Source organism: Corticium candelabrum, chromosome 11 (genome assembly GCF_963422355.1).
Source record: "Corticium candelabrum chromosome 11, ooCorCand1.1, whole genome shotgun sequence".
Taxonomy (NCBI): Eukaryota; Metazoa; Porifera; class Homoscleromorpha; order Homosclerophorida; family Plakinidae; genus Corticium; species Corticium candelabrum.
In genome coordinates this window covers 4,919,555-4,932,826 of record NC_085095.1, presented here as the reverse complement: position 1 = coordinate 4,932,826, position 13,272 = coordinate 4,919,555, and the positions used below count along the sequence as shown (strand labels likewise).

The window sequence follows — 13,272 nt, the reverse complement described above, 5'->3', positions numbered from 1 at the left end:
AACACAGGCACTATAATCCCAGCCATACAGTAGTTGATGATATACAATGCACATCATAATTGTGGCATGTGGTATGTTAGTGTTAAGTTGCCTCTGAGTAATTAGATATATATCAGTGTATTACGGAAATACAAGGAGTCTTAACCCTACTAAGCCCGCAGACAACATGGTGTCACGCGTGGGATTTTGACTGAGCAAACCCAGGTCTGAGTCCGAAGGAGCGAGAACATACCCAATTGAGCTGGAGTAAGAATGGCAGCCTTTCAGATCGCACCGCCAGAGACGTTCGATTGTGCCAGCCCTGATACGTAGCCAGTATGGATCCGCCGCTTCAAACAATTCCATACAGCTTCCGGATTAGAGGAGAAAGACGGGAAGATTCAAATTAGCACACTGGTCTATGCAATGAGACCGAAAGCTGAAGAAATATTGAGTTCATTCACCCTCACGGAGGAGCAGGCGAAAAGCTATAATGAGGTGAGAAGCAAATTCGATACACACTTTGTAGCGCGACGCAACATGATATTCGAACATGCAAAGTTTAATCAACGTGTACAAGAACCAGAGGAGTCGGTTGATTCTTTTGTCACTGTGCTGTACAGCCTGTCGGAACACTGCATGTTTGGTGACCTCCACGATGAGCTCATCAGAGACCGCATTGTAGTAGGTTTGCGCAATGCGAGTTTGTCTGAGACACTGCAGTTGGATTCTGAATTAACTTTGGAGAAAGCCATTTCGAAGGCTAGACAAAAGAAGACAGTCAAACAACAGCAAGTGGTAATCAGGAAAGATGACACGCATTCCACACCTGCAGTCGTGGAGGCGGTTCGTGGACAACGTCCCGTGGCACAAACCAGACAAAGGAAGACTGCCTGCGTACACAAGGAGAAGAGTTTGCCGTCGGGTGGCAGACCAATGGCAAGAGATTCCTGCACTAGATGCGGACAGAAACCGGCACATGGTAGAGCTGCATGCCCAGCAGTAACGACAAAATGCCATAACTGCGAACGTGTAGGTCATTACGCACGCATGTGTAAATCCAAACAAAATATCGAAATCGTTTCGGATGCTAGCTTTGAGTCGAACGATTCCCGCGGTTATCTATGCTTGGGTGTTAGATCAATCGGAACTGTAACAGATGCTTGGATGACCAACGCTAAGGTGAATGGGAGAGAGTTGAGGTTCAAGATCGACACTGGTGCAGACGTTACAGTGATATCAGAAAAGGTGTACAAAACAACCTTCAGCAATGCTAAGCTTCAACCTGTTACCAGACATTCACTACGTGGCCCAGGAGGACATGCATTAGATGTGCGTGGGAAGTTTGTTGCCAAATTCCAGGTCAAAGCGTTGGCCGCACAGCAAGAAATATTTGTGGTGAGCGGAATGACAAGATGTCTACTTGGCAGACCAGCCATTGAAGCTCTGCAAGTAATCAAACGCTGTGAGATAGTACAAAAAGCTGCATGTAATCTGGTCAAGGTGACTGATGTGCAAGCTGAATTCCCAAATTTGTTTAAGGGCCATGGAAAGATGAAAGAAGAGTACACCATCTGTCTGAAATCAGATACAAAGCCTTTTGCCCTGTCCACTCCCAGACGAATACCTATCCCCTTGATGAAGAAAGTGGAGGATGAACTGCTAAAAATGCAAGTGGAGGGAGTAATTTCGAAAGTAGATCAACCCACTGATTGGTGCTCAGGAATGGTCATTGTTCCTAAGCCTAATGGTCGTGTGAGAGTTTGTGTTAATATGTCCAAACTCAATGAGAGTGTAAAAAGAGAGAGAATGGTATTACCTTCAGTAGAACACACTCTAGCTCAATTACAAGGAGCTTGTGTTTTCAGTAAGATCAATGCGAATAGTGGCTTTTGGCAGATACCGCTGTCAAACGAGTCTGCCTTACTCACGACATTTATAACGCCATTTGGTAGATTTTGCTACAACAGATTGCCATTTGGTATAACCTCGGCACTGGAGTTATTCCAAAAAAGAATGTCTGAGACACTCAACGGTTTGCAGGGAACTCTGTGCTTGATGGATGATATTCTGGTCTATGGGAAGACACAAGCAGAACATGATCAACGTCTTCGGAAAGTCCTAGAGAGAGTACAACAAGCCGGTCTTACACTTAACCAAGAGAAGTGTGTAATTTCAACAAACACTGTGAAATTCTTAGGTCATGTCGTCGATCACACAGGTATCAGAAGTGATCCAGACAAAATTAATGCAATTTAAGGAGATGACAGAGCCGTCGACTCCTACAGAAGTGAGGAGATTTTTAGGCATGGTAAACCAACTGGGAAAGTTTCTCCCAAGACTAGCTGAGAAAACAGAGCCATTGAGAGCCTTGATTACCTCCAAGTCAGAGTGGATGTGGGGAGACAGTCAACAGTGTGCCTTTGAAACAATCAAAGAAGATCTGTCTCAACCACCAGTTTTAGCTTTATATTCTCCAACCAGACCAACAGTTGTGTCAGCAGATGCGTCAGCATATGGTTTAGGAGCAGTTATTCGACAGAAGCAAGACAATGGAGAATGGAAACCTATTGCATACGCATCAAGGTCACTTACCAGTGCAGAAGCTAGATATGCGCAGATAGAGAAGGAGGCACGTTCTATCACATGGGCATGTGATCGATTCCATGACTACTTACTGGGAATGGCATTTCACGTGGAAACGGATCATAAGCCTTTAGTGTCTTTGCTGAGTTCAAACAGACATTTAGAAGTACTACCTTTACGAGTTCAGCGATTCAGATTACGACTGATGCAGTATCAGTTCACTATTTCTCATGTCCCAGGTCGTAACCTTCATACTCCGGATACCTTATCAAGGAGTCCACTCCAGGAAAATAGAGCCAGTTCAAAAAGCCAGGAAGTAGCAATCGCATCTGACGAGTATGTTGATCACATACTGTATTTTCTACCGGTGCAAACAGAAACTTTGGCCAAAATAAGAGAGCAACAAGATGCAGATGAAACAAGCTACCAGCTGAAGCAATTCTGCAGGAAAGGATGGCCGCCCAAACATAAGCTCAAAGGAGATATCAAGAAATTCTGAGCAGTTTCATCAGAATTGTCTGTGGAAGAAGGCCTATTACTACGTGGTAGCCGACTGGTTATCTCTACCTCAATGCAAGCAGAGATTCTGCATAAGCTACATTTGGGACACCTTGGCATTACCAAATGTAGGGAGAGAGCACGTTTAGCAGTGTGGTGGCCAGGAATTACATCACAATTACAAGATGAGATTAAACATTGTTCAATGTGTAGCAAACAACGGCCAATACCAGTCGAACCCTTAGTCCCAACGGTTTTCCCTAGTCGACGGTGGCAAACATTGGGCACTGATTTGTTTGAATGGGGACGGAGGTCGTTTCTGCTAGTCGTGGATTATTATTCGAGATATCCCAAAGTCGTTTCCCTGACAAACACATCTTCCAAAGAAGTAATATACAAGAGAAAGCCATATTTGCTCGACACGACATACCAGATGAGGTCAGATCGGATAATGGTCCTCAGTAGGCCTCCGAGATATTCACAAAGTTTGCAAAAGGGTACGACTTTGTGCACACAACGAGTAGTCCGAGATATCCCCAATCGAATGGAGAAGCCGAGCAAATGGTACAGACTATGAAGAAACTACTAACGAAGAGTGATGATCCCTACCAGGGATTGTTGTCTTATCGTTCAGCCCCTCTGTCAAATGGAAATTCTCCAGCAGAACTACTAATGGGTAGACAACGGAGAGGTTTTGTCCCAACCACGCCAGCTACTCTTTTACCGAAACATGTCCCCTATAGAGATATACGGGTCAAAGAACAACTTCAGAGACAGACGACAAAAGAGAGATTTGACAAACAACATAGAGCCAAGGAACTACCACCATTATATAGTGGAGAAGGAGTGTGGATTCCAGACAGAAAGGAAAGAGGGTCTATTTTACAACAGTCTAAAATGCCAAGATCTTATACCATCTCAACACCATCCGGAGAATTTCGAAGGAACAGAAGACACATAGTTAGAGATCATCAACGAAAAGAACCGGTACCAGAAGACAAGAAGACTGAAATGAAGAAAGAAGAACCAACAGAAAGTACGGTGCAACATCCGCCTTCAGTACAACCTGATCTAACAACAAAAAGAAGTGGTAGCGCTGTCAAGCCACCACAGAAACTAGACTTATAGTTAATGGGTGACTATACTGTGTTAGAGTTACACCAGTTTGATATTAGATGTTTACAGAGCTGGGAAAGGGGGATGTGGCATGTGGTATGTTAGTGTTAAGTTGCCTCTGAGTAATTAGATATATATCAGTGTATTACGGAAATACAAGGAGTCTTAACCCTACTAAGCCCGCAGACAACAATAATAAGCAAATGATGATACAGTATTATTCATCTATTTAATTTATACAATGACCAACGTAGGACACTCAATTTGCAAGCACAGAAGACGAGACTCATCTTGTGTCAGATTCTATAAACTGTTTTCCAGTTTCCTACATTACTTACTTACGATTACTCACCCTGGTGCGAGACCCACGCACAACGTCAGCGGACATGAGGTCAGATAGGGACATGAAGACAGTTGAGCAATGCATAACTAAACCATTACAGTCATGCATGCTCTTGTGCTTGATCCACCACATGTAACTTCAACACATTTTTTGCACCCAACTGTGATTAGAAACAAAGACAAGATGTGAATTTCGTGAATTCCATACCAAAATGGACCAAACCACATCCCTCTTTCAATGAAGTTATGTTTAAAAAGAAAGTGCAAATCTTAGAGATGGTTCCTTTATAGACCACGTTTAGCCATAATCGAGGACAAAGTTATACTTAGTGTTACCAGCAAAGCTATTTGGCATTTGAGTGCAGCAACATATAACGTAAATTAGTCAATCATTATGCTCACTATCACCAGAGTGTCAAGCGATCATCTCAATCTCATACTTTACTGTAGGTTTTGTCTAGCCATATTTGGAAAGTACTCAATCGAGAATGATGATACAAAACAAATCAACACCAATTTTCCTTACGTTGCACATTCAGCTGTGAGCTAAATCCCAAATAGTATTCATACAGTCTCATTGTCTCCACAAGAATGTCGTCACCAGCATATCTGACCTTTTTGTACCACCATGTTCCCTACATGATAAACGCACAATCAGTTTACAGATAACAGCAATTAGAACTTGCACATCATCCACTCATTTACACATAAAAACATAGCAACATTACATAACTAAAACTCTTATTGTAAGTCACCTAAACAAAACACAGCCTACAAGCAGTAAGACTTACAACAACAGCAGGCAGAACAATGACGATAGCAACAATATATAAAACCAAAACCTAAACACAACCAACATCACCACTCAATCATTGCGTATGTAAAGTAGTCAAACCCAGAATGATGTTTTCTTTTCAACAATCCATGCTGGTAAAGCAATTCCAAATTGAACGGCTGCAACACAAGTTAAATAGGTAAAAATATATAAAAAGACAGACAGAAAACCAGACAAGCAGACAAACAAGTAGGTAAACATACTAGCCTAGCATGCCAGCCCGCATTTACATGACACATTTTTTTACAATCAAGCCAATTCTTCTGATGGGCATGTTTTAGTGTGCGTTATATACTTGAATCGACATAGCTCACATTACCTCATGCCTGCAATGGACAGAAGTGAAGATTCTCGTGTTTTCTTCTCTATGGCTTTACAACAGTCAAATCGGAAAATTTTGTACTGTAGGACATTTATGAGATGATGTTCTATTTAGAGGAAGTGTAGCTCTGCTGCCAGTCGACTGTTGCAGCATTGAAGTTCAAGAGTTTTTTCCTTGCAGTCGTTGAGTGCGCCAAAAAAGTACATTTTGTATAAAATGAGCATGCACAGCTCCCATCCCAGCACAGGTAGCATTTACAAGACATAACTGACTCCAATCAGCCCGGGTTGCATTCTGACTCGGCTCAGCACGGCTCGGCACGGCTCGGCACGGCTCAACCCATGTTTACACGTGCCTGGCCCACTCACAACTGCTCATGTAAACAGGCTATAACACACATATCTATTCTAAACTGCTGCTCTGATTCTGAACCATTGCTGATGATAGCAGTTCCTGAATAATTATATTCACAATATATGATTATTTGACCATCAAAGAGAGCTTGTGTCTTGGTAGTTCCTACATCAACAAGGCTCACACTTTTCCTTGCAATTTTCTCTTGTGGCCTTGTTCAGATTAGGCTGTGTAATTGTGCAATGCCTATAGACTCTGGTCATTGTGACAACACAAAATTCGATCCGTGGGGATATCATTTATTGGAAAACAGGGAAATTACTCTACTTAGCCACAGTACTAGTAACATGATTGCTGCTTGGTCAAACTGCTTAAGAAAATTACAATTACGCCACATCAAGAGCCTAGAGAAACATATGTAACTACAGACGACAAGCCTAACATAGTAGTGTTTGACTCTGTCTGGTTTGAAAGTAAAGTTCAACATTGCTCTAGTGCATCCTTAATGTCAAAACACAATAGGATCAGCAGTGTTAAGCTAAGGGGCAACAGTAAGAGGAGAAACCTAAAGATAATAATATATTTAAAATGTTTACCAGAAGAGTTTATTCCACTAAACAGTTTGGTTGTTCAGATAGGAAAGAAGGTAAGTTGAGGATAATTTACAGAAAATGTCAGAATTCTTCAAAGATAAAAACAAGAAAGAATAGAAAAGAGTTCAACACATAAGCCTGGTTCACAATATTGACGCTGACGCCGACATTGATGGTGATGCTGATGCTGGAATAGAAATCAATCCTATTCCAGCGTTAGCGTCAGCGTCAACATCCAACAATGCCGCCTGAATCAAGGCAATGTATTTGATGTTGAGCGTCAGTGTCAATATTGTGAACCAGCCTTTAGAAGATGAACCTGTTCAGCGTGCATGCAAGCTAAAGTAACTAAAGATTCAACAATTTCAAGGAACAAACTTTAGAAACTGTACACATAGCTTCCAAAGATATCAAGTCTCTAGATGTTGTTTAGATAAACTTGTAGTTAAACTGTAAATTGCCAAAGTCAAACAAACAGACACACACACACACACACACACACACACACACACACACACACACACACACAAGGTGGAAGATGAATATCATCTTCTTACATGCAAACATGGAGGTGGGCCTGTGTGGCAGCATGATGAAATTGTAAAATGCATGGAGCACTTGTCTAAATGAATTAAAGATTCATCACGAGAAAGAACCTTGACATCGTTACTCTGAAAATGAGAATAGACCAGACAAGGTTGTGTACAACTCTGGGTGTAGCTATGACATTGATGTAGCCATGGCTCATCCTTTCATCCAAGACACTTTAAAGCAGGCAGCTTTAGAGGAAGGCTTTGCTGCAGCAAGAAGGCAGGAAAGGAAGATGATCAAATACAAAAAACAACAACTTGCCGGCAATACATCAAGCCTCAATTTCACTCCTCTGGTATTTGAACATTTTGGAACTTGGGGATCAGAAGCTACCAACTATTTCAACAAACTAGCCAGAAGACCAAGAGATATTAAAGGCTATACAAATGGAGCTGACTTTAGAGGTTTTTGGAGGAAAAATTCTCAGTAATGTTATAACAATGTAACACTAAAGTCATCCTCCACAACCTGACTCGTGTCTTCCCTGGAGAAGTACATAAGAACATATACGATAGAGACTATTAAAGTAGCTTGCATTAAACTAAAGCTAAACTCAGTGGATTGTTTGCATTCAGTGTTAGAAATGTAACGTAAAGTTTGTGTTTCAATAAATGAAATAGACAGACAGACAGACAGACAGACAAACAGACAGGAGATTTGAAGGATGTACAATTCAGTTAATGATGTTTATATAAGAGAACTCTTCAATTGAATCTCTGGTATTCAAACACTTTGGTCACAGGAGACACAAGCCGAGCAGTTTCTCCATCAGCTTTAAAGTGCAGTGTTTTTAGTAATTAAAATGAGAAGAAAAATAGGAATACTTTTAAGGTTTGCTAGAGGAACCTCTTTCAATCACATTACAAAAGAGCAACACTAGTGTTATTAGAAGGAAGTTACCCAGAATGACACAGATACACTTTACAACTGTCGACTCTGCTCGCACTTTCATGCAGTTTACTCTGCAAAGTAGTTGTTTTCTGCTGTCCACGGTTCCCTTATGTGCCACAGAATGCTTAGCCTTAGTTGCAATACCTCAAATTTATAACAAAAATATACAAATGTATGTAATTTGACAAACAGACAAACAAACAGCCAGACAGCCAGGCATAACGGCTAGACAAACAGACAGACATATAGACAGCTGTCACCAATTGCATGTGTGGCCGGTTGGGTTCGATTTTTGTACAAGTTACCAAGTCGATTTTCAGGATTAAGGCCACTGGTAGACACGGTGCTTAGTAGTCAAGCAATCTCATTGAATGCCCAAATAGACTCTGACACTATCAGGTACAAATTGTAAAAGTCAAAGGATCCAGGCCAGGCACTGACGAATCTACTACCTGACACCAAAAAGTTACAACATTTACTCTCAGAAAACTAGTCGGAGTACAACTATTGCATACGATTGAGAAATCCTAGATTGAGAAATCCTAAATGAAAGATGATGCTTGTTTGAAGTCTTGAATTTTCCTTTTCTTTGGAGCCTGGCTGGACTGCATTCCTAGTTCACAAAAGCTTGCACTTCCTCCAGATTTGTTCAGTTTGGCTGCATTTGTTAGGCTAGGTCTCCCAATGCTATTACCTCCTTCAGTTAATACATGAGAATGTAGAACACCACTGGATGAAGGTTACCATCTCATTACATGCAAAGACAGTGGAGAACTAGTTTGGACCCATAATTCCATAATTTCAGCCTGGTCAGACTATCTAAATCGTGTCCATCTCAACCATATCTTAGAGCTGAGACATACGTATAGCAACTCCTAAGCCAGACCTGACATCACCGTTCAAAACACATTTAAATTCAATAGTAATGTTGAACTGGATGTAAATCAATAATGTTCGTAAACTGCCACAAACTCTATTTTGTAAAAAGTAAATGTTCGTAAACTTCCCTCATGCATCTTGAACATGTGCATAGAAGTGACAACAAGGCTTGATCGACATTCGGGTAGGTTTGCTGACGTACCTACTTCATTCTCAATATGTCTCTTATTTTCTTGGCTGCAAAAGCCAATTTATTGACAGCTAGAGCAAGCAGGACACTACGCTGAGCCGAGAAAGCAGTTTCTGTTCAACCCAAACAATGAAGACCATCATTCAGACAGCACTGTATATGCATCCGCATGGACATTTTGGATACCAAAGTTAGAAAGCGATCTAAGTTCGTAAATTCTTTGCAATTTACAAAATATACAAAATTAAATAGCTTGCAAAAAAATTTTGATTTACAGTAGCCATATCTCACCCTTGGTGTCCTGACATCATTCTAAATGCAGCATAAAGCAGTGGATCAGGGGTTCTGAGAGGGGAAAGAAGAAGGAAAGGTATAGCTCAGAAAAAGTTCCAGGTAGCTCTCTCGTAAGGTTAAAACACTTTGGACTTCGGGGCAAAGATGGACAGCAGTTCAGCATCAGATATCCCAAAGATCAAGAAACAACAATGGAAAAATCAACAGCAAAAATTTCAAAACTTATTAGTGATGGCAACTGGCAGTGACCTTGCAGAGATGCAATGCCAGTGTTATCAAAAGGAGATTAGACTGGATAACATGCTCAAGAGACTCATTAGATGGCTCATACAGAAGTAAATTGTACACTAGATACGTTAAGACTGTAGAACGTACCTAGTAGTCGTAGATAATTTTGAACTGAAGAGACAGTAGTTTTAGTAGAATTTAGATTGTTTCTCGGCCACGTAGCCTGATTTTTTGGTAGTTGATTGTAGAATGTCGCAAGAATGTGGGTGAGCCATTGAAATATCCAAGTCTGTTGAAGAATATTCACTGGGATCGTATGTTGCTATATCTGGTCGGTTCGCTGAGTATATCTGTTCCTAGGCTCAACTTGATGAAGAATGTTTAATTCATCTAAACATTTAGCCCAAGTCGAGACGATTGTATTATTTAGCCAGACTGGGCCCACATCAAACTTGCAGGTTAATAGATGGTAACCATGTTCATCAAGACTTGTGCCACAGTCACACCTGGTAACTTGAGAAAAAGGTAAAGAAAATGCCAAGTCTCAAGAATGCTGCCAACCAAAATTCTGAAGATTTAATAACAAATTTTGATGCTAAAGGGATAGCTTGAAGCCATGAACCAGCCCCACGTCCCTGACATGACCTTATCCTTGCAGCATGAAGATGTTTGCATATATACATGTGGCAGCGTTCTCTTCAGCGATATCAGAGCTTAGGTGATTCAGAGTTTTACTGGATTTGCCAGAAGTCCAGACAAAGTCTGAGGTGTGAGTGCCTCTCCATCCAACCCTACAGTGTTAGGAAGACTTGCAACTGCCTCACAAAAATGCTGATAGAAAGAAGGTGGACTAGCATAATTGATTAGATTGTCACATAGATATGCTCTAGATGGAAATCTTTGAGGAATTTTGCATAGTGAATTACACCATGATCCAACAAAACAAGCAGTGAAGATTTGCATCAAGATTGTAATGCCAAAACCTCCCAATTTGATCATAGGAAATGCTTGTTTCCATGGCAACTCATCAAGTGTGCTCAACCCCAGTATTGATGCAAATGTGTCTCTTGATAGTTGGTTACGAATATGAGAAACTTGATTTAGAACAAAGGACAGACAGACAGACAGACAGACAAAATTTACATCAGTTGTCAATTAGGTCAATAGACGAGCACGGCAAGAACAATAGTTCTCAGTTCAAGACTTGCTGGAGAGAACGCTTATCAATTCAATTGCTAAGTGCAATGCAACAGTTATATACTGGAAAGTAGAGGGACTTGCATGTTAGATTGTCAAATATAGTCTTCCGGGTCCTTTGGGCCTTGGAAATATGTTAAGAAAATGTATTAGACTTTGAGAACACTATTAGCGATCTGTAGTTTGCGTTTTATTCATTGTAATAGCTGTGATTTATGAAATATACCATTGACAGACAGACAGACAGACAGACAAAAACATAAACATAAATATTTGTAGGTAGAACCAGCCCTATTGGCTTGGGTAGTATTTAGTTGTTTTGCTTAGACGGTGTATAATAGTTCAATATTTGAAAGTATATGTGTTGATAGACAGACAGACAGACAGACAGACAGACAGACAGACAAATAGACAGACAGATGGTTTTAGCCTTTTTAAGTTTGAGGCAGAGACAAGGATTAGTGTATATTTAGTGCTGTAATTGTGCTTAAAATGTCTTGAAATAAAAATAAATGAAGACAGACAGACAGACAGACAGACTTCACCAGATCTCACTAAGATCACGTGATGAAGATGGAAAGCTGAATTCGACTGAATATAAAATTTACTGGCGGTAAAGACTGTCAATAACATTGAAATGTTGTAATAGTAGTGTTTTAGCTAAAAAGATTGACAGAATAGTTTGTAGTAATGACTCTGTAGCTACAAAAACCAGATGGCTGTTCATTAGAGTTTTCAACGACCATTATGGTCGTTTATCTTGTATTAGCATTGATGTTTTCAATAAATGTTCTTTGACAGAGAGACAGATGTTTGTTCGATGAACGACCGCTAGCATGGGTCCTTTAAGGACCAGACTATCTTTTAGGTTTTTTTCATGCAGTAAAATTATTTATTGTAGTCACTATTCTTAGCTTGCTGATGCTGTTTCTTGTAGTTACCATTGCTGAAAATATATTACCATTTACAAACAGACAGTAAGACAGACAAACGGACAGACAGTAAGACAGACAGACTGACAAAAAAAAGACAGACAGATACAGATATATTAGATAAACATTTATGTAACCTCCTGGTCCATCAGGATTTCCATACATCTCCCAGTTTAACCTTGAATCTTCATTTGTCAATCTATGAAGACACATACAATTCCATCTCTCCTCTCTAGCTTTCTCACAACCAACAAACTAACGTATCATAGGCCTTTGATATCTGTATAAATCGCTCAGGATCTCCATCCTCTTTATCAGGATGATATTTCAAGCTCAGCTTCTTGTACTGCCGTCGAATCTCACTCTCAGTAGCCGTCTACATGCACCATCAAACCATCAGCTGCACCAACTACTGTCCAGTAGACAAACACACTAACGCGATCCACTTCCAGTATTTCGTAGGGATCGAAAGGTATTGTCTCTGTTTCTAGGTACGACATCCGGTAGGCCAAGAATGCCAGCAGAGACCATCCAACCAGGAGAACAACGGTTCTGAGGGAATAGCAAATTAGGGCATTCTAACGTCTTTTGACAATTTGTAAAGGTTCTCTCACTTCGTTTTACTGATATGTCTCTCCGGTGTTTTTTCTTTGCGACTCGTATCTACAAAATGAATTGATCACGTGACCGCCGATACAAATAAGAGTAGAGAAAATACCTTTACGCCATCCTATAGGCCATAGAAAGTATGTCATAGGAATGATTATCATGGCTAAGAAAGAAATAAAGAAATAGTACGCTGTAGCACCGCTTTCATCATACTCAAACTGAGCCCCAGCCATTGGCTTGATATACGGGCTTTTTAAATCAATGCACCAAATCACGTGTAAATTATGAAAAGATCTCTCGGTAGCTCTTGTAACAACTAATCGCCAGGGCGGTTTTGGCGGTTTGAAAGTTACAAAAAACATTTATGGAAGAAAAGATCCGTGGAGTCATCTCAACCTGAACAGCTAGCTAGCACTATCTATGCTAGAAGTGTAACGATCAACTCAGCAAGCTGCGAAACGAAAGACAGAAAAAACAGTAGCGCGTTGGATGGACTTGTCAGAAACAAGGAGTATTGAAAAATCTAGGTGCAACAGAGTCTGAAGTAGATCTAGTACTTACAGCTATAAATTCTGGTCTGAACCTGCATGTGTACTTATCTGAACCAATTAATTAAGCGTTGGTTCTCAACATCCTGGTTTGATCAATTTTTGTTCAATTCTGTTGTCTTCTATAGTTGTTTTGGGTTGTTGGCTCGTCAATTACATTGTTAGATGAAATCGTAACCTAGATATCGCTCAGTAAGTCAGCTGCAGACTCGAGCCAGTGCCTTTTCCATTACACAGTCAACACAGTCAACGTCTCTTACCTTCCAAATAGAGCGGAGACACGACAAG

The 13,272-nt window shown here is 40.5% G+C and overlaps 1 protein-coding gene across 1 annotated transcript in view; it reads right to left on the bottom strand.

Annotated features, from left to right (window-relative positions):
• The window catches only part of LOC134187040 (translocation protein SEC63 homolog), a 19,495-nt gene extending 6,816 nt beyond the window's left edge, over nt 1-12,679 (bottom strand). Inside the window, exons 1-8 of the mRNA XM_062655155.1 lie at nt 12,546-12,679; nt 12,442-12,490; nt 12,265-12,379; nt 12,088-12,203; nt 11,965-12,026; nt 5,417-5,475; nt 5,313-5,363; nt 5,048-5,156 (exon numbers count right to left, since the gene is read on the bottom strand). Of these exons, the coding sequence (XP_062511139.1) occupies nt 5,048-5,156; nt 5,313-5,363; nt 5,417-5,475; nt 11,965-12,026; nt 12,088-12,203; nt 12,265-12,379; nt 12,442-12,490; nt 12,546-12,669 (685 nt within the window). The 5' untranslated portion in view covers nt 12,670-12,679. The remainder of the gene's footprint in view (nt 1-5,047; nt 5,157-5,312; nt 5,364-5,416; nt 5,476-11,964; nt 12,027-12,087; nt 12,204-12,264; nt 12,380-12,441; nt 12,491-12,545) is intronic.
• Nucleotides 12,680-13,272: the final 593 nt, after the last annotated feature.